We start from the raw sequence: 27,272 nt of genomic DNA, 5'->3' as shown, positions 1-27,272 counted from the left end.
CATAGGAGTGATGACAGTGTGTGATGAGGAACCCTAACGTACTTGTTAGAAGCGCTGATATTCCATCTATGGAAGGGAAGAAGGAACCACTGAAGGTTCCTGGAGTGAAGCCTGGCCCACGGAACGATGCCCATGCAAGAGATCATCTTTCCCAGCAGTTGGGATAGTTATACCAGGGGTACCACCTTCTCCCTCCGAACTTGTTGGACCAGTTTTCGGATGCTGATCCGACGCTCCTGAGAGAGATAGACCTTGCATAGACCCGAATCTATCAATGCTCCCAGGTGGAGCAGACGTTTTGTAGGTGTTGTGTGACTCTTTTTGAAATTGATGGAGAACCCGTGATCCTGAAGTGTCCAAATCGTGACTTCCAGATCTGACTGAGCTGACTGGAAGGATCTGGACTGCACTAGTACGTCGTCCAAATAACACTGTAAGTGCACTGGCATCATCCTTAGATGGGCCACCAGTACGGCCAAGATTTTTGTGAAGACCCTCAGGGCTGAAGAGAGTCCAAAGGGGAGGGCCCTGTACTGGTAGTGCCGGTGCGAGTAACAGAACCGCAGGAACCTGCGGTGGTCTGGTAGAATCGGGATGTGAAGGTATGCCTCTGTCAGGTCGATGGAGGAAAGGAAGTACCCCTTCCTGATGCTGGCCAAGATGGACTTTAGGTCTGCATCTTGAACCTTCTGTAGGTTAAGAAATAATTTAGACCCTTTAAGTCCAGTATCGCCCTCCATCCTCCTGAGGTCTTGGGAACTACGAATAGGATGGAGTAGAACCCCTCTCCTATCTGGTCCTGTGGTACCAGTTCTATGGCCCTGATGTCTAGTAAGTGGGCGATGGCTGTGGTGACTAATTGTGTTTTTGTCGTGTTTCTTGAAACCGGGCACTGTATGAAACGATCTGGGGGAGAAGATTGAAACTCTAGAGAGAGACCTTGTCTTATGGTTTCTCTGACCCAAGAGTCGTGGTTGTGCCCTCCCAGACGTCATAAAACAGTGCCAGGCGACCCCCTATGGGGTAGTCCTCGTTGGCATCACTTGGACCGCGTATATGGATAACTGCCTGATCCCCTGAAGGGACGTTTGACTTGGAACTGACCCCTGGCTCCACTATTCTGGCGGTCCTGTTGACGATCCTGCCTGGGGGGATAAGATCGTGAGCTTCTGGGCCAATCCCAGTACTGCCCTGCCTGAAAGGGCTGCTTCCACTCCCAGGGTCCACTGGGACAGAATGGCTGTCTGCGGTATTCCTGCTAGGGCCGCCTATCCAATTTTTTAGAGGGGTGCGCCAGGACCTTACACTTGTCCTTGCCCTCAATGACATGTGGTTCCAGGACTGCACCAAATAAGTGTGTTCCACTATACTTGGAGGTTGATAGGCGCCTCTTTGACTTTAAGTCAGTTCGCCACTGTTTCAACCACAGCATCCTACGAGAGGCAACTGTGGCAGCAATAGATCTGGCAGAGCACCTAGCCAAATGAAGAGATGCGTCAGCGATGTACTTTGAGGCTGCCACAAGCTTCCCCAGTGTCTGGTGTGCCCTAACCTGGTCTGGCGGGATGAGCGCCTGAAGATCCTGGAGCCACATTATTGATGATCTTGCAAAGAAAGATGATGAGGTTGCCGCCTTGATTGCCCATGCCGAAGACTGGTGAGCTCTACAAAGGGAGAACTCAAACTTTTTGTCCTCCGCTTTCAGGAATTCAGCCATGTCCCCTGGAATAGCAGTGGTGGAGAACAGAGAGGTTAAAGGAGCGTCCACGGCCAGCACCTCTAAGAGAGAGGCAAAGGAAGAAGAGACATTACAGAGTTTCTTTTCCATACTGCTTGGAGAAGGTGTGGTGGCCAGGGATGACCACTGCTTCTCTACTGTAGTCTGAAAAACTAGCAGACAGGGAATTTGTTTATCCTCTACGACCTTCTCCGCAAATAAGGGGTTCGACTCCTGGCTAGTGGAGGTGGATGGTTTGTCCTCCTGGGCCAATGTCAGGTTGGCCGTGGCGCAGGCCTTTAAGAGAAGAGATCTGAAAAGAGAAGGGTCAAAAAGGCCCGAAGTAGCCACCTGCTCAGGTGCTGCCTCCTCATCTTCTGACATGGGCGTGTCGGCTATTTCCACGTCTATTGATCCCTCCTCGCCTAGTTGGGAGGTCTCAGAGACACCGAAACCGGGTCTCGTGTCATGTTCCACCTGGGAAGGAGGAATAGATGGGGGAGGGGGAGGATGTGAAGGCCCCTGACTACTCCTAGAGGAGGACATAAATTGCTTAAAGGCATGATGCATGAATACCTGGAATTGGCTTTAGGACCACATCTCTCCTTGCTCCCTAGAACTGGCCCCAACCTCCGTTGGGGCACGTCTGCTCTCAGTTCCCTGGTGTGAAGAGGAAGAAGAGGAGCGAAGAGGACCAACCTGCTCAGTTTCCCCCTGAGGAGACCATGCCCGTGGGGCATCCTGTGAAGAAGCAAAGGGTGGCTCAAACGTGGGAGTGTCCAATGAGACAGGGGAAACCACTTCAGTCTCACTGGACTTGAGCCTTTGAGAATTCTTTCTCCAGTGCCAGATGTCTCCTCGTGGCTTCTCTCTCGGCTGCTTTAGAAGTCTCCTTGACTGATAAATGTTTTGTTTTGGCTTCCCCCCCCACTTCCAATTCATCTGATCTGCGTTTTGTTTGCGCAGGGGAGATACCGGAACCTTGAGTTGCCTGGGGCGAGGAACTGTCTGCCATTGCAGTCTAGATAATCCTGGTCAGGGATATCTAGAAGTGGGGGGAACCCAAGCACGCAGATCAAGTAGTCAGAGATGGAAAACCAATCTTCGCTCTGAACAATGGCAATGGCAAGAACAGTCAGATAGCCTTCTAATACTGCCTGTCTAGGCCCTGTGGCTAAAGGCTACTGACTATTTGAAACAGGTGGTCAGAAAGATTACCTCTTCACTCCACTTACACAGGTCTTAAAGAATTTGAGTCTGTTCCTCAATAAGTAGTTAACACAATGATACACTTAAGGTGAGGCAAAGCCTCATGAAATTTGGGATAACACCCTAGAGTTCTACCACACTTGCTGTGGGTGTATGAGAATTATTTTACCCCCCGGTTTGGGCCTGACTCGCAGGCCAAGGCACTAAGGCAAAATCAGAGGTTGCTATGTAGCACAATAGGTCCCAACAATATGGCGTCTGCCTTGTGGGCCTCTGAAAATGGCGGCCGTGCTATGACCATGCAGTCAAAATGGCAGCTGTGCTCCCTTCTGAGCCTCCCAAGAAGCGAAGAACCAAGTTTTAGCAAAAGAAGGGCAGAGAAATACATAAATCCAGCAATTAAACGGTTAAACAGGACAATCCCTGTTTCCCCATTTGCAAAAATCACTTGCAGTTCGTTGCGCAGCCTCCGCTATGATCCGGTTGTGGCTGCAGGAAAAAAAACTTCGTGATTTCGACGCTCGCAGTAAAAGGAAAACACCGGTGGCCACTCCGGAGAGACCGTCCGTCCTCTGCTGACCAGCTGATCAGTTGAATCGTGGAGAGCTTCAATCAGTCGGGATGGGAGCCCCCACCCAATTGAGGCCTGCAGCCTCCAACCCCCGAGCCCAAAAGAGCTCTAAATGTTTAAAAGGACAATTTAAGCCAAATCCAATAAGTTAAAGCAATTTAGGAATTTAAAAGTTGAAAATCCAATCAAGTCTGAATAAATCTAGTCTAGCTATGGAACCTAAAATTTTTGCGCCCTACTGAGCTGAGACTAAGACAAAAACTGGGACGACACACCCAGAGAGAGGCGTGGCTAAATCTCTGTCTTAGTCTCGTCTGAGCAGGAAGACTGAAATTACCCATCGGTGGATTCTACATCCATCCTGCTGAAGAACACCACCAGCAGCAAGCGATCCGTGCAGGGGGTGGGGGGAAAACGCCAGCATCAGCAAAGCAATCCATGAGGGGAGGGAAACGCCAGCGGCAGCAAGCGATCCATGCAGGGGTGGGGGAAAACGGCAGCGAAGCAATCCGTACGGGGAAGGAAACGCCAGCAGAAGCAAGTGATCATGCGGGGGGGGGGGGGAACGCCAGTGACAGTGAGGCAATCCGTACGGGGAGGGAAACGCCGGTAGCAGCAAGCGATCCGTGCAGGGGTGGGGGGGGGGAAATGCTGGCGGCAGTGAGGCAATCCATACAGGGAGGGAAATGCTGGCGGCAGCAAGTGATCTGTGCAGGGGGTGGGAGGGAAAATACCGGCAGCAAGCAATCCGTGCAAGGGGTAGGGGGAAACGCCAGCGGCAGCAAGCGATCTGTGCGGTGGCCAGCAGAAGAGAGATCGTGGCAAGAGTGATCTTTTTCTCCATTCCCTCCCTGGCCCTTGAGCTCAACATCTCTATCTTTGCACCGCGAGCAAAAGCGCTGGCGCACGTGGAGAGGGGGAGGGGAGCAACCTGACTCCGCCTCCCTCTGGAGCGATGGCACGCGTGCCCACAGGGATGGCTCTGCGTGCCACCTGTGCCATAGGTTCGCCACCACTGACATAGGTAATCTTTGCTTACTGATCACTTGTTCAGTGACTGGTTGAAATTGTGACGGTGCTGAACATATGGCCAGCCCTCAAAGTTCTAGCCTTTGCAGCACCTCTGGGATCATGTGATCATGATATGGATGCTTGGCAACTAGTTCCCATTTATGATAATTACAGCATCCTGCAATCACATGATTGCCATTTGTGATCTTGCCTGCCAATTTTCCACAAGCAGTAAATGGGAAAGCAGGCAGGGAAAGACACAAGTCACCTAAGCAAAGCTTCCTGAAGTTTCCTGTCATCCATTTCCCAGCTTTCCAATGCTCGTATGCAACCTGCCCAAGCTCTTCCCTAAACCATACCCAGCTAGCCCCCCCAAGGCCTCTCTCAACCCCCTGTGGCATTCCCACTACTTACTGGTACTTTCACTGCTTTCCCTGGTACTTTTAACAACCTGCACATCTTAGGTTACAACAGCAACTTGAACTGCTGGGATTGTCATTGCTAAACGACAATGTTTTGCTCTTTACAAAAACATTGGTTACCAATGGCAATCTCAATTCCAAATGTTATACTGTAGTAACCCAGACTACCTGTATGTTATTTTATTTGGCAGTCTCCCTCAAATCAGCTCATGCCAAAAACACTATTTTAGAATATCAAACTGGAAGTTGCTGTTGATCTAAAACAGGGGTATCAAACTGCCGGCCCATGGGCCGGTTTCATCATACCGGAGCTGCGCCCACACCATTGCCGGCAATGGCGAAAAAGCTCCGATATGTCGCGCAATGTCACGAGTTTGACATGCCTGATCTAAAAGCACAAACATTAAGAAAAAGTTCAACCCGTGGTACATCTCAATCTAACATATTTCATAAGTAAGATTTTATGTTTTAAAAGAAATTCAGAATACTTGTGCATTATAAAGAATAGCTTTCTGTTAAATTTAGAATAAATTTCTAATTAAACAGCTATCCACTGGTTATGTAAATCTGAGACAAAAATGATTTGTTTATATTTAGAAGTAATGGAGGATACACATTCAAAATCAGATAAATACCTGCATTTACACTACTATTAAACTGTTGAAAGGAATCAAACTAAACTTAATTAAATTGAACTTTTGACTCTACACCTATAAAAAAGAGAGGACATGCAACACTGGATATTTTCCTCCCTCTTGATCTATAAGCAGAACCAGATATTATCTTCTTTCTTATAGGTCTGATGGTTAATTAATTAAGAGCATATTATTGTAGATAATATAATAAGAAATTTGATAGATGCTTCATGGATTATAGAAACACCTTTGATTGCTTGATTGCATCAATCACATCAAGTGCTCAGAAAAATTGGTATCTCTGAACATTTCATTGTCCTCAGGAGAAACTTACATAGAGCTCAGGACACTACAGTATAGACAGAATATGGCGAAAAACACTGGCTCCAGCTTTGCAAAGAAGGGTGACAAGACTGCATATTCTCCCTTTATTTATTTAACATTTATGCTGAATATATATATTGAGGTAAGCTGAATTGGAAGAAAATGATTTTAAAACTGGAGGAAGAAGCATCAATAACCTGTTCTAAGCTGACGACACTACCCCGATAGCCAAAAATGCAAAGGATCTGAAAACTTTAGTATAAAAATCAAAGAGCACAGTAAAAAAAAATGAGACTAAAATTAAATATAAAGAAAAGCAAACTAATAATAACAAGTATAACAACCAGGCTTAGAACTGACAATGAAGATACTGAAGTGGTGATAGCTTTTGCCCTTTAGGATCAACCATTAACAATAAATGAACAAGCAGTCAAGAAATATGCCACAGACTAGCACTTGGTACAGTAGCTATGAAAACCTTGGGAAAAATATTCAAATGCTGTGTCTATATATACAAAAATCAGAACCATACAAGTCATTGTATTCCCTATGACTCTATAGAAGTGAAAGTTGGACTTTAAAAAAGCAGAAAAGGAACAACACTGATGTCTTTGAATTTTGGTTTTGGAGAAGAGTCTTGAGCAAACTAAAAAAAGTCAAAAAAACAAACTGATAGCTCACTGAACAAATCAACCCAGAATTCTCATTCAAGGCACAAATGATGAGGCTAAAATTATCCTATTTATCCTATTATGTGAAGACCTAGCTCTCAGGAGAAGACTTGAATGCTGAGAAAGGTGAAACAAAAGAGAAGAAAAGAATGTCCAGTTGCAAGCTGGATGAATTAATTACAATGCAATGAGTATTGTAACAGAGTCCATGACCATTGGGACAGCTGAAAGAACAGATTAGAGACAGACCATCATGGAGTAATGTGGCCAGTAGGAGATGAAAAAGACTTGATAGCACATAATCAATAATAAAGAAATTGCTCTTTGGGGAATATCTTAGTCAACAAAGATGATCAGGGGACTGGAGACTAAAACATATAAGGAACGGTTGCTGAAATTGGGTATGTCTAGTCTAATGAAGAGAAGGACATGATAGCAGTGTTCCAATATCTCAGGGGCTGCGACAAAGAAGAGGGAGTCAAGCTATTCTCCAAAGTGCCTGAAGGCAGGACAAGAAGCAATGGATGGAAACTAACCAAAGAGAGAAGCAATCTAGAACTAAGGAGAAATTTCCTGACAGTTAGAACAGTTAATCAGTGCCTCCAGAAGCTGTGAATGCTCCAACACTGGAAGTTTTTAAGGAGAGACTGGACAGCCATTTGTCTGAAATGGTACAGGGTTTCCTACCTGAGCAGGGGGTTGGACTAGATGACCTCCAAGGTTCCTTCTAACTTTATTATTATCATTGTTATTATTATATTTAATTCCTAGAGATACACCTTTGTTTTGTACTCTCCTGATAGATACAAAATGCTTCAGCTAAAGGATATAATACTGATAAAGATACGATGGATGACCATGTGCCCACTTCGCATACGTTCCCCCAATGGAATATTTATACTGAAGGTGAATGAGGTGACTACAATAATGTAAGCTATCCCCCATAGATTAGTTTAAGTGGAAGCTTTGATCTACCTTGTCCTAATGGCTGAAGAGACTATGTGTCTCAGGGACACCTATTAGAAGAATACTAGATAGTCTGTGAGCATGAACTATCTAGGTATTTTTTTTAATGGTCCAGCATACATGTAACTTATCCATTCCTTCTCTAACTTCCATTTGGCTCAAGTGACTAGAAAATAAACTCTTGATCGTGGTGAACTATACAGTTCATCTCTGGCATTAAAGTGGTACCCATTTAAAATATCTATTATGTGATGCGTTGCTCCTCATAGTAGAAGTTCCAATCTCCAAGGCCGGTGACAGATATTAGGAAGGATATGGTACATAAAGATTTAACGTGTGAGTATCTTAATGCCTTGATTAGTTTAAGTACCAGATGGGAAAGCAGTGCAACCGTCAGTACCATAGGTACAGGGGACTTGCTAACTTGAATTCTTATTATGCAAAAGTGGGCCTCTGCAATTACTGATTGGGACTAAGAACCACACTCCTTTCTTTAGGTGCTATACTGTCCCAACTCTAGGGAGGTCAGAGCTTGGGGTATTATCAGAGCTTAAGTAAATGTTAACATTTTTTCTTTCTTCCTAGGTCTGATTTTGTAGAGTGAGTCTGTGAGATGATTTTCAGTAGTTATTAGGCATAACCTAGCTGGTTCTCTTCACTCTTCAGAAACACAATTCTAAATAGCAAGGATCTCAAATATAAAATTCTACTGGGACAGTAATTATATGGACAGACCTGAGTATTTGAGGGTCATCCAATTCTATGTTCTGTTCCTTTGTTAGGTAAAATAGAGTGAGAATCAGCAGGAGCAGAAAGAGGCACCAAACACTGCTAGGTCCCTGTTGGGAGGACATTATCTACCCCTGCCCCTTTCCTAGGGAAATATGGTAAGCATTTCACCTTGCAGTTGTCTTTTTACTACTAGGTTGATTTCTGCATTCTGAATCATGTAATACAGATTTTGATCCAGACTTCATTTGCCTGAATCTAAGCCTTTGTGGCTACTGTACTCTCAGTTGTTAATTCCACTGTTATGCCCAAACAGAAAAGAGAGATCATATGTAGCTCAGCTCATATATAACTGCTTCTTTAAGGAGTGCGTATAATCTATGTCCTCTTTCTCAACCTTATATACAATCCTTGTTATCCTAATATATACTAATAATATGGCACTCTAGTTTTTTTAATTCACACTGTATTTTTGTAGCACTAGTCAAGCTGCTCTCATTTCTAAGAAAGCAGTGCTTCACTTTACTTCACTAGTTAGCCAGACTTTCCGAGATTCTCCACTTAGGCAAGACACTCTACACTGAAGCTGGATTAGTAGAAGACCATAAATGTTTAACATTCCAATAATGCTGTAGAATAGAGAGCTCCATCCCCTGGTTCGTGGACCGGCACCAGTCTATGACATGCCAGAAACAGGGCCATGCAAACAAGTGAAGCTACATCCACCAGATGCAGGTAACACACAAAATCATGCCCCTCTGGTCTGCAGAAAAATCTCTCTTCATTGAACCAGTCCACTGCCCAAAAGGCTGGGGGGGCACTGCTGTAAAGAAGCACCATCTGAGATAATGTTTTTCTTTACTGTGATTGGCAAATACCTCTACAACTTTCTGTAAGGCTGTGGAAGGGTAACAGTATCCACTGCAATGGTTGTGATTGAACCTTGCCAACTATATACAATTATTATCCTTCAGGTGACTAGACTAAAGGACTACCATAAAAGAGATTTCCTTTGTACAGTCATTTTCTGCTTTAGGATGGAACCTAAATGTTGCAGTCTGTACAATAAGGTCAATGGGATGTTTTGCTTCCTGACTAATAAGTACAAGTCCTGGGTGGTTCTGACCATTAATTGCACACTTCTATTTTGTGATAGAGACAGGAAATAGCAGTTTGCTCAGACAGACAGACAGATAGATAGATAGGCCTTGGGATCTGAACAAGTCCAATGGGCCAGGACCACCTTTATCAATACTCATAGGGACTAAAGTTAGTTCAAAAGGAATATTTATACTGCTAACATACTCTGTTTGAACCCAGGAATTTTTTCAGGCCAGATGAACGGGGATATGTAAGTATGCCTTCTACAAGTGAAGAATGCTAATTCATCTCCTTTCTCGATCTCAGTATTGCCATGCAGCATCAACAGTGTTCTGTTTCAGTTTATAAATTTTAGGTGAAAATTTTAAATTTTAGCTGGCCCTTGTTCTTTTTTAGAGCTAAAGTTTGAACAGGAGTCTGAATACTTCCCAACTAATGACACTAGTGTGCCTGCTTTCTTTTAAGGAAACATGCCTATGATCTGTTTCTTTTTCTTTTTAGTAGGATCTGAGAGAAGAATTAAGTGAAGAAACCTAATGAATGCTAAGCTCAAACCTTGGATCAACATTTCTAAGATCTACAAATCTGTTGTCAACAGTTGAATAATTTGCCTTTCCTGTCTCTGTGGAAGAATGGCATCTATCTTGTATATGGCATTCTTTAGAAACTATTTTGGGGGAAAATGGTGGTCCCTTCCCCTTCAAAATGTAAAGGGCTCAATTAGTTTAATTGTTTCAGAGCCTCCTACCCCCTTTCAGAGGAAGCATGGGGAACAGGAAAGAAGAACTATTAATTACCTACCAAAGCAACCTGGACATTGGTTATCATTTCCACAGCTTATAGACAGTGGAAGGCTAAAATGTTCTGTTGCTAGTTTCCTTTATTGTACAGGCTACCCTACTCTTTGTGGTCCCATACGAGCCAGTTTGGAATATAGTTAAGATGCTGGACCAAAACCCAGGATACTGTGAGTTCTCTCTTAAGCATGGAAGCAAACTGGGTGATCTCGGAGAAATCTTTCTCTAAATCCAACCCACAACTCAAGGTAATTATGATGGAAAAAATAAAAGCATACGCTGGCTGGAGCTGTATAAAATTAAGGGAAAATATAAATCTAATAAATAAATAAAGGAGATGTTATGTAGCTATGGCTATTACCCAGAGTTCACAAAAAGAGAAGTAAATTAACATGCCTGAAGGCCTTATTACCAGATTGTTACTTCCTAGTATGGCAATGGCTTTTGATATACTAAAGAACTCTAGGATTCTCCTAAATTTAGAGATGCTTCAATAGGAAAAATAAATACCCAATTAAGTTTTTCTTTTTTCTTGCTACAATTTTCTCCAATAATTATTACTGTTATAAACATTAATATTTAGAAAAATGTATAATAATAGCTGTCATTCTTTTCCTAAAATAAGTATTTCTAAAAATGCCACAATTCATGAGGAACGTGCATTCGCCATTGAAGGCTATATTTGTCCCAAATAATTTTGAAAATGAAATTATTAAAATAAATAAAATTAAACAATTATTTTAAGAAATGAAATACATTGCTCTGGAGAAGAGAAAGAGGGGAAATCTTCCAATCTTTGACTGTCTTCTTTTTAAAAAAAACTGGGTAACACTCTTATCACTACGATACATGTAATATCATATCCAATAATTGGGGAAAGGAAGATGTGATTTTAAGAAACCACATACTAAAAATAACTACAGCGCAACCTTGTATTAATGATTAATTTTGGTGACAGTCCATCTATTACTGAAGAGAGAGAGAGTAAGGCATCTTCAGGATTTCCAAAATGATATCATACGAATTCTGCCTTTGAGTTGGTTTATAATACTTATATGATGTCATCACAATAATGCAACAACTCTTATGTTAGATAAATGACACATCTATTTACAAGCTACTAAGCCATCATCAAATCCCACTTTTATACCGATTAGTTTTCTAAATTAGCTGGCAGGTATAATTATTAAAAATTTCTAGCTTGAAACATGTAAAACAGGGCTGGGCAATTAATTTTTCAAGGAGCCACATGAGAAACTGAGACTGTTGTGGAGGACTGCCCCTGCTGCCCCCCACCCCCAATGCTGCCATCACCCTGCCCAACACTGATGCCGTAAAATGGACAGGGACTACACACAGCCCATAGATTGCAAAATGCCCAGGTCCAATGTAAAGCATTGTCTTTAACTGTGACATGGGCAGCAAATAAATTAGATAAAGGCCCTGAGCAAAAGATTCGTCCATATCTCCAGTTATTAAGGAGATAAATTTCCCATTTACTAGAGAATAACCACAAATCCTATATGAATGAATGAGAGTATTGCACGTAACCCAAACCACAGACATGCAAGTTCACTACAATTAATTTCTTCTTCTGGCATCCAGGCAAAGAGATGGAAAAGAAGTAGTTCTGATATTGGGCCACTCCAACTGCAGCATCTCTGCTATCCTGAATGACACTGGAAAAGATTTCAGTTATCCAATTTCATATGAAATCATGACTGGCCATTAGCCTAAACAAAATTATCAAAACATTAAAAAGATACAGGAAGTATCAGCCAGCCTGCCAATATAAAGATAATGATAAAAACCAACAGAAATGGTGAACCATAACCCATGGCTCACAATCATTTCCTTTTTAATTGCCCATGAATAAATAGTTGAGCATGTTATATTTATTTCACAAATTATTATTTGTTATAACCTCTTTTATACTTGGAAAAATAGAAGATTTTGGAATGCTCAGTAAGAAAAAGAAATGATATTGACAAATTCTTCCACCTTTACAGAGCAAGCTAATTTCAGTTATTTTTCAGTAAACCTAACAAGAGTTTTAGTCATAATTGTGATACTTTCCTTAACTCAAAGTCAGTCTTCTGAATTTGCTCCCAAAAAGATGCTTTGGAATGCATGGAGATCCAAGCAGAGCATTTATCTGCAACAACTTAAAGCTGCTTTAAGAAGCTCCATACATACAGATGGCAGGTGCTCAACCAAAGGCATTCCAATGCACTTTTTTTTAAATCCAGTCTGAAGTACTGAATTTAAATTGCAACTGCAATTTAAATTGTTGCAAAATATTTATTAAAAATCATACAATTGTTTCCTAATGCTATTTTTACATAGGCTCTACGAGCATATATGAGTATTACAGTTTATACATCTGTATGTATTTTAAGTATAGAAGATAGCAAAAATATTCTTGCTTGGAAACTACTTTAAAAAAGTAGCCCCAAGAAAATTCTCATGTCAATCAACTCGTTTTAAGTTGTTGCACTTTCAAATCTTAATATTCCTAAACGTACCAAAACATTACAAATATCACAATAGAGGAAAACAAAACTACAAAATTTACCGAAAGCCTGTAGTCTGAGGCCATACTACGCCAATGACAAACAGAAGTAAGCGAGAAAAGAGGATGGGGTAGGAGTAAGTTGCCATTCTTCAATACCACATACAATTCAATGTAAGGATCTATGTTATGGGAAGCTGTAAGCCAACGTTCTTTAAGAGATAACATTAAAATCTCCCTTGCCGAATGTTTCTTGCATTAGAAATCCGCGAGCAACTTTCATAAGCGGCGGAGATGGTGCCAAGCACCCTCGGAGTCACAACAAGCAGCCCATTCAGCCAAGAAGGCAGCATGGATGCCCGGAACGTCCGGGTCGCCACAAGACCAAGCCACCCAAGAGCTTTGTACCCAGACGCCCTCCTCCCAGTCAGTCCCCACAGAGGAACGGCTTCAGACACCACGTGAGTAGGGGCAACAACCCGCCACTTGAGTGCCACCAACGGCGCAGGGAACGGGTTGCTGCCTGTTCTGTGGCCGAGGCCCGGCCAGCGACTAGAAAGCGCCAGCTATCTCGACTCCCAAAGGTGTGCGGTTAAGTCGCAAGAGGGAGAAGGAAAAAGAGAGATTAAATGAGACTCCCGGCCCGATTCCATCTCTTGTGCAAGAGGAAATGGATTCGGCTGAGGGAAGATGCCGTCCGGGCTAATAAGATGCAATTAAAAGGCCGGCGTGAGTTCGCGAGCAAAGAAAAGGAAGGCTGAAATGTGGACACGAGAAGCCGGCCGGCCGGTCAAATGGCCGCGAACTCGGCACGGCCCGGAAGCGCTCACTCAGGTTGCCTCCCAAGGCTCCTGCGAGGCCTCACGAGTATGCCCGAGACAGCCCCTCTCCCTCTTTTGGCGGGCCTCAACTTACAACGGCATCGTCTCTCCGGCTATGGTTAAACGCCGTCTCTTCTTTTCTGGAATAGTCACTCTTTCCGCCCCTGAAAAACGGGCCCCGTGAGCATGATATGGGCCTGGCTGGGGCCCTCTCAGAGAGGGTAAAGAACCTCTCACTAGGCCTGCTAGTTGCTGCTGTTGTTGCCGCCGCTTCTAATTCTTCCTCTTCCCCTCCGGCCTCCTAACATGGCGCCGAGGCGCTACCACAGCAACGTTCTGGAGATGGGAAGGAGAAGGAGGGGCAGCGGTGCAGAGGCCAGTAGACGTGCTCACGCAACGGCGTTTCCCACCCTCTGCGTCAAGTGACAAAAGAGGACTCAGGGTAATGCGCTTGAATGCCGCCTCTTTACAATGGTTTGTGGGTAATGTAGTCCTCCAGGCGATTCGGGCGTTTGAAGTTGAATGAACTAAAGTTTAATGATAACGGTTCCTGCATTGACTGAGCATGCGCCATGGAAAGGGACGGAAGTTAGTCGTCTTGATTGGTGTTGCAAGAGATGCTTGTTTATAGGGTAATTCTTTTTTCCCTTTACTATTTGTGAAAGGGGCAACGGGAGGAGATTGAAAGAGAAATCTCCCATTTGCACTTATAGGTAAAGTTTGCACTTCATAGTAATCTGTTTTTCCTTAGAATGTTGTATAAATTATGGTTCGTTAATGTCTTCTTTGGTTCATATATATTTGAGCCATTATTTTATTACCCATGATTTGTGAATAAACTAGAATTGGAAATATGCTGTACAATACATACTAGTAGATATATTTATGCAACATACTAAGTTAAAACCAAACAAATCATTTATGGCTTACAAATTAGTATTGAACCCAGTCTTGTGTAATTAAGGGAAGATAAGCTGCCTGAACAGAAGGATAAAAAGAGCAGACTATTTAAATGTACAAAAGCCAGGATTTTCTAAGAAAAATTATCAAAATGTCTGTATATAGTTATTGCCCATAATGTCCAAATGAAATATTTATGTTTATATTTGAGGGATCAGAAGATGTAGAAAAACCTGGCCCATAGAATCACCAAGAGTTGGACAACATAATCATTATATCCTGAGGATAAGATAAAGAGGATGAGTTAGAGAGGCATACACTCATATTTGAAATGTGTACCAAAGGCTGTAGTTTAATATTAGAGCAGAACCAAATATTTAGAGTTTAAATCATGTGTTTCACCAGATAACACTGGGAAAAAAATATTGCTTGCAAGTCTGAACCTCAAAGTCTTATCATAGCTGGTGGTAGAAAATTCTGGGATCTGTACTCTAGTCAGAGGCCCCCAACCTTTTGGGGACCAGGGTCCGGTTCTGTGGAGAAAGATTTTTCCGTGGACCAGAGGGGGTGTGGTTTCGTGTGCTGCCTGCATCCAGTGGATGGGGCTTCACTTGTTTGCGTGGCCCAGTTGCTGGTATGCCACAGCCCGGTGCCGGTCCACAGACCAGGGGTTGGGACCCCTGCTGTAGATCAACAGTATCAGGAGAGCTGCATGTTTTCAATCCTATTTTCTAGGCTACATCTGAACCCATTCAGATTGTGCCATTCTAAGTACAAGAATTGAATAATGGAGCACACCAAAAATGTTGATGAGACTTGAAATCAGGATTTTGAGTGACACTATAAAGACATCTTAAATTATCAAGGAAAGACATTTAAAATCCTCAGAGAATCCTTTATATAAATCCCAGTTATCCCACCTCAATAAGATGTCATACCACCGAAAAGGCTAGAATCTTTGTATTATGCATGATTGATTCATAAAGTATTATTAAACTTCACGATAATGTATTTTTTAATATTCAAACAGTGGGAAAGACCACAGAATATGGACGTTGTCCAAAGTGTTATTCCCATTTACTTAGGCAGTTATGTGAGTTTTATTTCTGATGAGACAGATTCCTGAAAAATAGTCTTATCAGTGGAAACTAACTAAGATCTTCAGATCTGAATCAAAAGTGACCTGACTGAACACTCAGCTTACTATGGAGCAATAAGGGCAGTGCAACCTTTTTCTGCCTTTATTGTGTCTACAGAGTGCCAATTGATGGGCTTATGGTCCCTCCTGGGTAAGTATGGCTCACAGGAATGCTTGCAGGCCCCCTATAAGAACCATTTTAGGCATCTATTGTATCAAATCACTTGGATTCAAAATCTGGCTATACAGATCTGTTGAAGTTGCCTAAGGTAAAATTTAGCCCAGTTATCTTAGAAGAGTTCAAGCCAGTCATCAATGATGAAGTCGACAGCGTTCTCAGCAGTTTGAGTTCAATCTCCTGTATTTTAGATTTCTATCACCTATTGAAATCTTCTGTGATGGTTGGGTCAGGTAATGGTGAATGTTTCTTTGCAGAAGGGCATAATTCTATCTGCCTTGAAGGAGGCAGTTGTCTGGTCTTGCGCTTCCACCCCAATGAACAGACAATTTCTGCCAGTTTCATACCCAATGAATCTGGACAATTTTTATCCAATCTCCAGCTGAGAAGGTGGATGGTATACAGTTCTGAAAGAAGCAAATTATCTGAACCCTTCTTGGTTATAAACTGAGACAGCAATGATAATGTGGATTATCTCTGGTAGACCGATATGGCGGTAGAGTCCATCCTGCCTTCTTGATTTCTCTGCAGCCTTTGATAACATTGACCATGGATTTCTTCTGGCCCATCTTAGAGAACTGGGAGGCACTGTGTTATTGTGGATCTCCTTTGTTTGGATTTCAGTCCAATTGGAGTTGGAAGGAGGAGAGGTCAAATTCTACTTTGAGAGGTTTCTACTCTCTTGGCACTCCTGTTTAAGATCTAAATGAAGCAACTAATGAAGTCATTTGTTCATGTGGGTGTGATATTATGAACGGGCTCTAGCTCAAAACACTGACTAGATTGATTGGCTTCAGATATTGACCCTCCTTCCTGATTCCAGAGATTTAATTTTGGCTGGAGGATGCACTTCACCAGTGAGGGTGTGAAATTTGGGAGTCCTCCTGAACTCATGAATTCTGCTTGATGAGTAGATGGCACCCATGGCTGGAGGAGTCTTTGTACAGGTTGCTTTGTGTACCAATTTCATCCATTTCTGGACATTGTTCCTAGTGACTCATATCAAAGTCATAATAAGTTAATAAAGTGATTACATTTGGTTTACTTTAACACATTCTGCATGGGACTGACCTTGAAGAGTATTTGGTAACTGCAACTGGTCTAAAATGTGTTGGCATGAGTAATTTTTGTTTTTTCCCAATACATCCATGTAACCATTGCTCTCTGAGTAGCACTGGTTCCAGATAGGTTTATGGGGGTAATGGCTGGTAACAGTTGTTTTAATCCTTGCACACTATCTGGAGTCATTGGTGTGAGATGGATGGCCAACTACATCATTTTTGTTTCCAGATTCAAAGGCTAATAAGTGACACACTACATCTTTCTGAGCTTCCCAATGGCACTTTGTCAATCAGTGTTAAAGGCAATGCAAAACTCAGGGCATTTCTCCATTAGTGACTAAGAATATATAATGAAGTAATGTAATGCTTCCACCTCCATAACTTCAGTTTAAATAGGGTTATTTTAATAATTGAAATGAAACTATGAGTCCTTTTGCCATCTGTTTATTTCTCCACATACAGTAATTATCTCTATTCTTAAGACCATCATGAAAGAAATGCATGCTTTATCCCTTCAACCAGGTTGAGAGTTGTTTTTATCTGTTCATTTGAATCAAACAGTTGCCTACTAAAATATCCCTTTGCTAGAGGAACAGGTGAAAATCACATGAATCCTAGTATGACAGATAGGATAAGACAGTGAAATCTAATTTTACAGTTGCCTCTTGGATATGTCATTAGGATTGAGGCCTGGGGTTGTCAAGATGCAGCAACATTTCCTTCCTTCAGATTGTTGTTTCAAAGTATTGTTAAAAAAGTAGCACTTTGGATGGTAGTTTTGCCAGATTTAGATCATGTGAATAAATATTATCTGCATCCCAACAAATATGTACAGGCAGTTAACGACAATAATTAGGACTGAAATTTCATCACCAAGTGGTGCGGTTTAAAGCATGATGTCATGTGACCACATCACTTAGTGACAACAATCCTGGCATGCCCCATTGCCATCATAAATTGAGTCCTTGGCTGTTTGTATATAGCCAGCAGATAGGTAAGTCACAACACAATGTAGTGCTGCTGAGTATGTGCTGCTAGGCAGGGGAAGGATGCAAGCAGCTCAACAGCGTGACTTGTGACCGCTGTCAGTTTCCCCATTGTCTTTGCTTGTGGGAAGCTGGCACAGAAGGTAGAGAATGGTGATCACATGACTGTAGGATGCTGTAACTATTATGTGAGCTGGTTGCCAAGAGTCCAGATTGTGATCATGTGACCATGGGAACTTTGAGCATTAATTGTAAGTGTCCTTTTATAGCAACATTGTAGTTTCAAATGGTTGCAGTAAGCAAAGACTGCCTCTAAGCAAAACTTGGATTTTGACAATAGAGGGCTGACAATATTGGAGAATATTATTAATATGATCCACATATTCCTATGAAAAGCCAAGCCTGACAGCAATTTTCTTTGGTTTCATCAATTGTCCTTAATCAGTTCAACAACCTCATCATTTGCTGTAAAATAGGTTGTCCACCTCATTTTTGATATTATAAATCAATTCTTCCCAGTTCATTGTTTTACATTTTTTGGTCTAGCTACTCAGTATTCACATCAACACAGTTATCACCCAAACACCTTGAATTTGGTGGTGAATATAATGGGGGGCGGCGGGGGGGGGGAGAGAAACGGAGATATTCCATTAGCAGTCAAAAATTCAATTAATCATTGAAGTACACTTAGTGGCTTAGTAGCTTCCTTTTCATAAGCAATAACAATATAAGTTTTGTTCATAGCAACTTCTCAACAAATGAAAATAAAGAATAGATATTAAAGGAGATGTGAAAGCTTCTAGCATGCCAGTACTGTCAATTGTTGGCCACTTGTACCATTGCTTTTCATTCAATCCTCATATTATAGTATCACCCAGCTATCAGAGGTGATACAAAGCATGATCTCATTATTGCTTTATGTTACCTCAAGGATATCTAGATGATACTATATCATGGAAAAAATGGCTTAAAACTATAATTCTATTCTGTCAATATATGCTGAATTAATTGCAGAGAAATAACTGAATAATCTTCCATATAGCAGCATTGTAAAAGGACTTTTGGTGTTAACTGAACAAGGACCAATAGTCTTTTCCTTCACTGCACAATTTAAGTACATGTTGTCATAAAGTAGATAACCTAGATATTTACTTTTACAGGAACAATAATTTTGAAGGTGTTTCTTTAAATATTTTAAAGGAACTTCCTGCACTTCACCAGGTAGTTTGTAAGTTGTCATTCATTGTAGATAAATGTATGTACCCTTACAATTTAGATTTCTTAATTTTGAAAAAAAAATCAAAAGTGAATGTATATTTTACAAGAATATTACACAACAATCATTAACATTAAATGTAACAAGGCATAAGGGCAACTGTTTAGACTTCCTAGTCAAATTCTGGATTATTCTTGAAGAGATATTCTGCCTGTTGATTAAAAAAACATCCATGTAAAAAGATATGTTCAGTCTCTATAGGTTAAAGCTAGCGTTGCATTTCCTAAAATTAATGGAAATGGACTGAATTATTGTTAGGTTTACATCCTGTTTTTGGAATGGTTAAAGGTGGGATCCAATATCCCAGATACTTTGGATATTACTTCAGCTATAACATCCTTGATTCAAAATTTATGATCTATTGGAGAAAAATACACTTAGAACTGGTCTATTCATAACAGATTATTGCTAGTACAGTGATTTTCAACATTACCTTGTCTTGTAATTTGGCTATACTGCATAGTGGTTGAAAGGTCATAAACAAGGATCTCATCATCAAAGTCTAAACGTGAAAACCCAAAATATCTTGCTTCTACTGGTTCAGCGACTTCTAATAATATTCCTGACATCTCTACCTATATCTTTTCTAAGTTTCACACTTTCAACCCTGTTTTCATTATTGTTGAACCTTTCTGAAATGTTTGTAAACTATATGCCAGCTAAATAAGCTTGTCCCCCTTCCCTTGTTATTCTATGTTGATAACATAATAAACTAAATTAGACTTAATATTTCATCTCAGCCCCTTTTCTAATTTTTATTTTTTATTGATATGGGCCCAGTCTGCGTTACAAAAGTCTGTATCATTTTCTTGTATATGCTAATGCTTGCCCATTTCATGTCTCCAAATAGAAAAAAATATCCATATATACCTGGCAGTAAGCAATCCTTTGCATAATGGGATGTAATGTTAAATAGATAGAATTGCACTGTCCATGGTAGAAGGCAGTTACAAATTGAGGTATATAATAAAACCTGGGAGGAAAATATGTTGCTATAAGAGAAATAATATTCTATGCATACCAATAAGACTGACTCAACAGCTAAAATCAACCAACAGTCTGTTTTTAGGACTGTAAAGAATGCTTATGACTATACTTGACGGTTAGAAAACAGCTTAAAGGATAACAGAATATGTATCATCTTTAGCATGATGAATAGAAATAAGAGGCCAAATTACAAAAAGTTATGGGGTATTGGTGAGTTAGATGCACAACTAAGGTTTACAAATAAGTAATAAAAGAAGATTGTTTTTGTCTCCTACATAAGAAGATAGATAGATAGATAGATAGATAGATAGATAGATAGATAGATAGATAGATAGATAGATAGATAGATAGATAGATGAGAGAGAGAGAGAGAGAGAGAGAGAGAGATTCCCTTACCAGAAAGTCAACCGGGTCATCCGGCCTAACCATGCAACATTGATTTAAGCCCTGCATAAGTGTTGGCATCACATGCTTCATTAAGTAGTTTCTCAGTGGAATTGACTGGGCTTCCAAAAGTTCTTGTTCTTGCCTCTTAACTTCTTCTAAACGCTTATTCTAAACACAGACAAATATATGACATTGTATATAGACATAAGCATTAATATAAAAAACTGATTCATTCAATTTCTTTTTAGATCATATAGCTGACTTTAGTCTCTTGAAATCTACATCCACTCGTTATGAAAATGTAGCAAAGTTTGTATAGCCTACAGTACATATCATGCCTACACCCAAGAAAAAATGTCTACTGTGATGTTTCCTGTACATATCTTTCTATATAAATCATATCTAAAACAGCTGGGCATGTTTTAGATATACATGCATATATACTCTGTAGATTTTTAAAGCAAAGGAAGTGATGGCAATCGTAATTGTGATATCAGGTGACAAAAAAATGCATATAATTGCCCAGTATAAATTTATTTCTCAAAAAACCCAGAGGATATCATATATCAGGCCTCTCTGGCTAGGAAGGAAAGATGCTGCAAGAATTTGTTTCTTCAGACACAAAGACTCAATAAAACAGTAAAGACATTATGAAAAGTACATAGCATTGGCTGTGTACAATATCAAATCCAAACTATTTATCCTACTATGAAAGTTGAAATCATCTAAAGAGCTAGGAGCAATTCTCTTTTATGCAGAAGTTTCCATTCGTTTGTTTTTTAATGACTTGATTTAGTATCATTTTATTTATTTTTGAATGTATGAGGACTTCACATCACAAATTTTAGCACAAGAAACTATTATATTTATGGAGGTGATTTGTCTGAAGTTCAGTATACCTACAGTTTGTTAATTAATAATAGCTATAAGTGCAACAGCTATTAGTGAGTCATGTTCCTTTTCTAGTTATTGTTTCTTACCAACATGTCAAATGAACACAGAAAAGATATGACTAAAACAGTATGTCTAGTTTTGTCAATTCATTTGAGGCTGAAGTATGCTCAACCTGCGTATTTGTAAATTATAATCAACATCCGCATTACTCAATGCTTTTGTCAAAATGTAGCCCAAATTATAACATGATGCACATAGAAAAGAGGCTGAAGTTTTACAGTGATGATGCAGAGCTGCTTTCACCATGAGCCCCTACGGCCTCTCCTGCAAATGCCTCTAGTTATAAAAGTTACAAAATGCCAGTCGGTCTCTGATGACCTCATTGTAAAGTAAGCAATGCACTCTGGTGACTCTTAATACCATAGAATGTTCTTTTGGGAGAAGGAAATCTCTTTCCCTGTCCAATAATTAATACAAAGAGCAAAATCACATCTCGTTTAAGCTTTCTGTTTCTAGCATGCTTGTAGACAAATGCTGGATTTCTCAACACTATTTTTGTTACAAAAGCTTTCCAGTGAGGCTTAAACATTCTATTATTCTCAGTTTCTAAAGAATAGTTATCAGAATTATTCTCAACAGTTTATTTTAATATAAAATAGCATAACTTCTTCAGTTATGTAATGGTGGTTGAACAGAATGCTGAGCAAGGATCTAAAGTGCTGGTTGGTTATTTGGTGTTAAGATATATAGGAGGTAAATGGGATATAGGAGATACAAGAGAGTGGGGGATGAAAAACTTTTACGACACAATTGTTAAATGAATAATTGCAGTTGTTAAGTTAGTAACACGGTTGTTAAGTGAATCTGACTTTCCCATTGTCTTTGCCTGCCAGAAGGTCACAAAATATCATAAATATGAACCAGTTGCCAAGCATCTGAATCTTGATCACGTGACCAGGGAGATACTGCAATGGTCATAAGTCAGGGGTGTCAAACTTGCAGCGTCACGTGACGTGTCGCGACATATCGCAACTTTTTTTCCATTGCCGGCAATGGGGTGGGCGCGGTTTCAGCATGACGCATCCGGCCCACGGGCCAGCAATTTGACACCCCTGTCATAAGTGTTAAAAATGTTCATAAGTATTTTTTTTCAGTGTCATAATTTTGACTCTTGTAAGTCAAGGACTATCTGTATACTGCTTTTTGAAACAGATTTTTTGTCTCTTCTCCTTTGGTAAGAAATCTGTAAATATGCTTTTTTTATATTTAGGATTAACTTACCCATTCTTCCCAATTTGCTATTTTTTGGGCCCTTTCTTCCAACTCCTGTTTCTCCAAGTCAGCCTTTTCTTTCGCTTCTCTAGCAAGCCGTTCTTCTGCTAGTTTCCGTTCAAATTCTTCCTTTTCTTCTTCCGTCATACCATAATTTCTAGGTTCACCAATGTTTTTGATTATTTCTTTTGTTATAACTCTGTTTTCCAGGCCCTCAAATTTTGAAACATCTTTCAAGTGTGAAGGCAGGATAGAAAAAAATTGTGACATAAAATTAGATTGTGTTATTACTTTTTAGTTTTTATAAACAACCCAGTTCTTTCACTATTAAAAATGCCTCCTTGCAAATTGAGCAAAAATTGTGCCAAATGAATGGCACCAAAGCAATATTAATTAATTAATTAATATAATTAATTAATATAGGCAAATGTATAGTGTTGTGATATTTGAGGGGGCCGTATATTTTTGTATAATACAAGCCAGAATAATGCATGTTTGAAGCAAAAGTAATAAAATTTGTCAAATGTACAAAACTATTCATTAAAACAGTTTAAAAATGTAGACATGAAACATCTATGGTTCTATAACTGTTATCCATAACAACAAGAAAATATAAAATTGTGAAAATTCTACTATGATAGCTTTAAATTTAAGCTGTCACTTAATTCATTTGCTCATCATATTTATATCACATCTTTCCTCCAGGACCTCTAGGCAACATATATAATTCTTTCTCTAATTTTCTTCCATAATAACTATCTTGTGAAATAATGTGATCAATTGATTTTGGTATGTACAGTTCTGAGGAGAAAAAGAAATGAGGAAAGGATCCTGCCTAACAACACTCAAGCAGAAGACACACACAATCTTTTTCCAACTATCCTCTCCAATAAATTCTGAATAGGTACTTTTCTTTCGAGATTGACCAGGCCAGGAAACAGATATCAGAAGAACTATTGGAATTCTATCAGTAAAGTTATTAATTTATTTATCAATGTATTAATTATTAATTAAAACAATCTTGAAAGCCTGAACAGAAATTCTCTCTTGCCCTAATCCAGGTGAATAATCTTGAATTTTTTTTTACTCCATCCTCCCTTCCAAGGCTAAGGTGGCATTCACTTAATGGCTACTAAATTCCTTTTTCAAGGCCACTCCATACTTCTTTATAGCATGTGCTGGAATTCAGGATTCTATTCAATAACAATTTTACATAAGCTAACTATTGTTTTTATTTGGAATCCTGTGTTTGTGACAGAGAAAGAAACTTTTTTTTCCTATAATCAATTTTTCTCAATAAAGGAAATTGTAAATGGTCAGCATACAGATGTAAACAAACACATGTAATTAACTAACAATATTACCTAATTGGGTAAAGAAATGTCTGCAAAAAAACCCAACCAAATTCAGAGAGAACCAAAGTCTAAGTAAGCATATTCCATTTTTTGTTTCTATAGATTTGGTTTAATAGTGGAATTTCTCATTAAAACCTTTGCCACATGCAACATGTCGTTCTGTGTTTTGAGTTACATGTTTTCTCTTTTTCCTATAGTAGGTTAATATGGGAAAGCCTTGACTGAGCATTAAAGAATTCAGGATGGACAATTAAGATGCATCAGGAGGTCCATCTTGATTGGTGGCATCCTATCATAAACATCAGTAACTGAGGAACCCTTGGAAGCAGTTTACCAGCAAGGATTCCCACTATCCACTGATAAGAGGTAGTTTGGGCTGAGACACTTATTTGTACCACACATTGAGACTGCATAATTGAGGAGGGACTTGAATCAGGCCTACTCTTCTCTGGTCTACCACTTTTACCAATAAACAAATAGTCTTTTAATATAGGTAGTCCTTGACTTAAAGCCATTTGTTTAGTGACCATTCGAAGTTGCAATGCCACTGAAAAAAGTGAGTTATGAACATGTTTCACATGACTGCTGCAGCATCCCCATGGTCATGTGATCAGCTTTTGTGACCTAGCAAGCAAAAACAACGAGAAAACCAGATTCACTTAACAATTGTGTTACTAACAGATTCACTTAACAACTGTGACAAGAAAGATTATAAAATGGAGCAAAACTCATTTAACAGCTGCCTTGCTTAGTAATGGAAAATTTGTTATAAGTTGAGGACTACCTATAGTAAAAGAAATAAGGGTAACTATAACTTAATCAACTGCCATATATCTGAATAAAGTGTTTAGCAGCATATAATTAGATAATTTAGAAAGACTATCTGAACTGTACCTGATTTTGTGAAAAGATTCTCCAAAGGCAGCTCAGAGATTCACTTGACAAGTGTGAATAGGTTCACATGTGAAAAAAGAATATGTCTTGTGGAAAAATGTATGAACAGGTAGGGTCTAAAGTAGATGTAGTTCTGCCAGTCTGGAACCTATTCCCACTGTTACCTCATCTTTTGCTGGTTTCCTCAGTCATAACTAAACACTTCTCCAATCATCAATGTGGCCTTCCATATGAAAAAAGTCACCCAAATTTATCTCATTGCTAGTAATAGCATATCATTTGATCTGATGCTAGTTTTATTTTTATAATTTAGTGATTATTGTTGTGGTGAAACAAATGCTGTCTGGATTTTGTAGAAGTGTTGGTTTCCTTAATTACCTCACAATGCAGCTGAGGTTACATTAAACTGACTGTGCAGGGCAATAATCCCTTTCTATATTTTAATTCTCTTTTATGACTTCCTTTTCACATGTTGAGAAAATTGGCTCGGTATGGGAAATTGAGACCAGAAGGCATAATTAAAATAATTAAGCTATTTTCTTGTTTCCCTTCATTTGCTATTTTCAAGTTGGCTCAAGTTAACAAGATTTGATGTATAATACTGTGCATGTTGTAATTTTTTAATTATTTGTTATCTAAATTTACAAATTAATAGTACATGAAAATGACACAAAATATCATAATAGTAGATGAAATGGAATGAAGGAATTAAATGTATTTTATATCATACCAATATATTGTGGATGTATTTCTATTTCATCAAAATAGTTGAGAACTGTTTCATCCTCAGTGTTTAAATCCCTAAAAAGACTGAGGGATCTTAAGTATCGATCCTGGGCGTAATGTGTTCCAGCAACAATGCTTTCAGGAAGATTCATGATTCGGTTTTTCAAGAATTCATCAGAAGCATTCAAAGAAACAACATAGTCTACAAAGTAAAATACATTTCCGATATTACAATGGTATTAGAGTGCCTTGCTTAGTTTATCTTTTGAATTGCTTTTCTGTGAATAATGATGAATTAGTAGTATTGAGATCTTGTTTAAAAGAATACAGAAATGTATATAAAGATTACAAGATTGCTGAAATATGGCTTACATGGAGGCAAAATTGATTTGAAACCACCAAGCAGACGTCCTACTTTACATAATTAAATTTACATTCAAAATATCTTATATATTCATCGACAAAATATCAAAGTGAATAAATCATTTCTGAAAGATTGAATTCACATATTGTGCTATTCAAGATATAATTTGCTCAGTCATAGTTTGTTACATAGCATTAATAGGGTGACAGGAAATAGTATTTCATCACTTAAATACTATACATACTTCAGGACACAATTATATAATGGACAGTTGCATGATGACATCATTGTGTGTCTGTTACTTGGCATCATTGTAGTTTGTTGCAGATGATGCTGAGTGTGTTGAAGGATCCAGAGTTAGCTAGAATCACACATGATAATCTACAAAGTATGTTTTACAAACCATGCTGGCTGGATTCAAATATAGATAACTAACCATTATATGAAGTTGATCAGTCAAAACTCTTTGTTATTTATTTATCATTAGATATATAATCCTTTTTATCTGTCTGAAAATAAAGATTATTTACAGTTGAATTATTAATTATAATTAATAATTTATGATAGTTTTAATAAATTACTATTGTATTTACTGAATATGCAAACCATTCACACGTTTTAATAATTTCAGCCACAATGTTGCAGCATAAACAACTATTTTAATTTCAAACAGCCATATCCTCCTTCATTTTATTCTCCACTGAATGTTCAGCATTTTCTGGCCTTCAAGTTTATTAGAAATCCATTCTCCTGCTAAGGAAATGACTTGACAGTTATACAGTAAGCTAATCATGAATTTAAAAAGTGTTTAACCAAGTTATTTGATTTTAGTATTTTATATATTCCATAGCTGTTGGCCACTGGTTACTGAAATTGGCCAATATTGAGTTTTAAGTTTGATTGCCAATGTCTTTTTTAGGATAGGTATTGTCCCGATTGTATTGAAGGTAGAGGCATTTAAGACTATTGAAGAAATATTTTGACCCTTTCATTTGAACAATTTTAAATTTATCAATGTCCAGTTAGCAATTCTGTGATTAGACTTTGGAGTGTGACGTAGCTTCTTAGACATTTTTACTCTATTTCCAATCTGGTTTTCATACCCCCTTATGTTGTTGGACAATTTTTCAATGAATAGTAGATACAGAACTGTACTGGCTTGATACTTCTATTTCTCACCAATTTTTTATACTGATCAATGTTTAAAATATTGGGATTTGGGGGAATGAAATCATTAAGCTTGCAATTATTTTTTGCGGAACTGACTAGCAAGATATACTGGTGTAAACTATGAATGGGGGAAATCAAAACTTCCTTTTCCTCAAATATTTGTATCTTCAGCTAAGCTCTCACACCATAAATGCCATA

General features: G+C 39.2%; 2 protein-coding genes and 1 long non-coding RNA gene across 6 annotated transcripts in view; 1 reads left to right on the top strand and 2 right to left on the bottom strand.

Moving 5' to 3' along the window:
• PAPOLA (poly(A) polymerase alpha) overlaps positions 1–13,917 on the bottom strand; it is a 59,220-nt gene extending 45,303 nt beyond the window's left edge. The window contains exon 1 of the mRNA XM_039356208.1: positions 13,581–13,917. Within this exon, the coding sequence (XP_039212142.1) occupies positions 13,581–13,588 (8 nt within the window). The 5' untranslated portion in view covers positions 13,589–13,917. The remainder of the gene's footprint in view (positions 1–13,580) is intronic.
• Positions 13,918–14,045: 128 nt separating this feature from the next.
• The window catches only part of LOC120313857, a 33,080-nt gene continuing 19,853 nt past the window's right edge, over positions 14,046–27,272 (top strand). The window contains exon 1 of the long non-coding RNA XR_005558269.1: positions 14,046–14,118. This is a non-coding gene — a long non-coding RNA (uncharacterized LOC120313857). The remainder of the gene's footprint in view (positions 14,119–27,272) is intronic.
• AK7 (adenylate kinase 7) overlaps positions 17,192–27,272 on the bottom strand; it is a 30,553-nt gene continuing 20,472 nt past the window's right edge. For 2 of the 4 annotated variants that reach the window (XM_039356203.1, XM_039356204.1), the window contains 5 exons: positions 25,545–25,742; positions 22,575–22,795; positions 20,409–20,567; positions 19,896–19,998; positions 17,192–19,176 (listed from right to left, as the gene is read on the bottom strand). In XM_039356203.1, coding sequence (XP_039212137.1) covers positions 19,154–19,176; positions 19,896–19,998; positions 20,409–20,567; positions 22,575–22,795; positions 25,545–25,742 — 704 coding nt within the window. In that variant the 3' untranslated portion in view covers positions 17,192–19,153. The remainder of the gene's footprint in view (positions 19,177–19,895; positions 19,999–20,408; positions 20,568–22,574; positions 22,796–25,544; positions 25,743–27,272) is intronic. The other 2 variants (XM_039356205.1, XM_039356206.1) reach the window with 1 other exon arrangement.

The sequence above is a fragment of the Crotalus tigris genome, unplaced genomic scaffold, assembly GCF_016545835.1.
Source record: "Crotalus tigris isolate CLP2741 ecotype Arizona unplaced genomic scaffold, ASM1654583v1 scf7180000018806.1695572, whole genome shotgun sequence".
Taxonomy (NCBI): domain Eukaryota; kingdom Metazoa; phylum Chordata; class Lepidosauria; order Squamata; family Viperidae; genus Crotalus; species Crotalus tigris.
The sequence above is the reverse complement of the archived record's forward strand: the minus strand, read 5'-3'. Positions and strand labels throughout refer to the sequence as shown.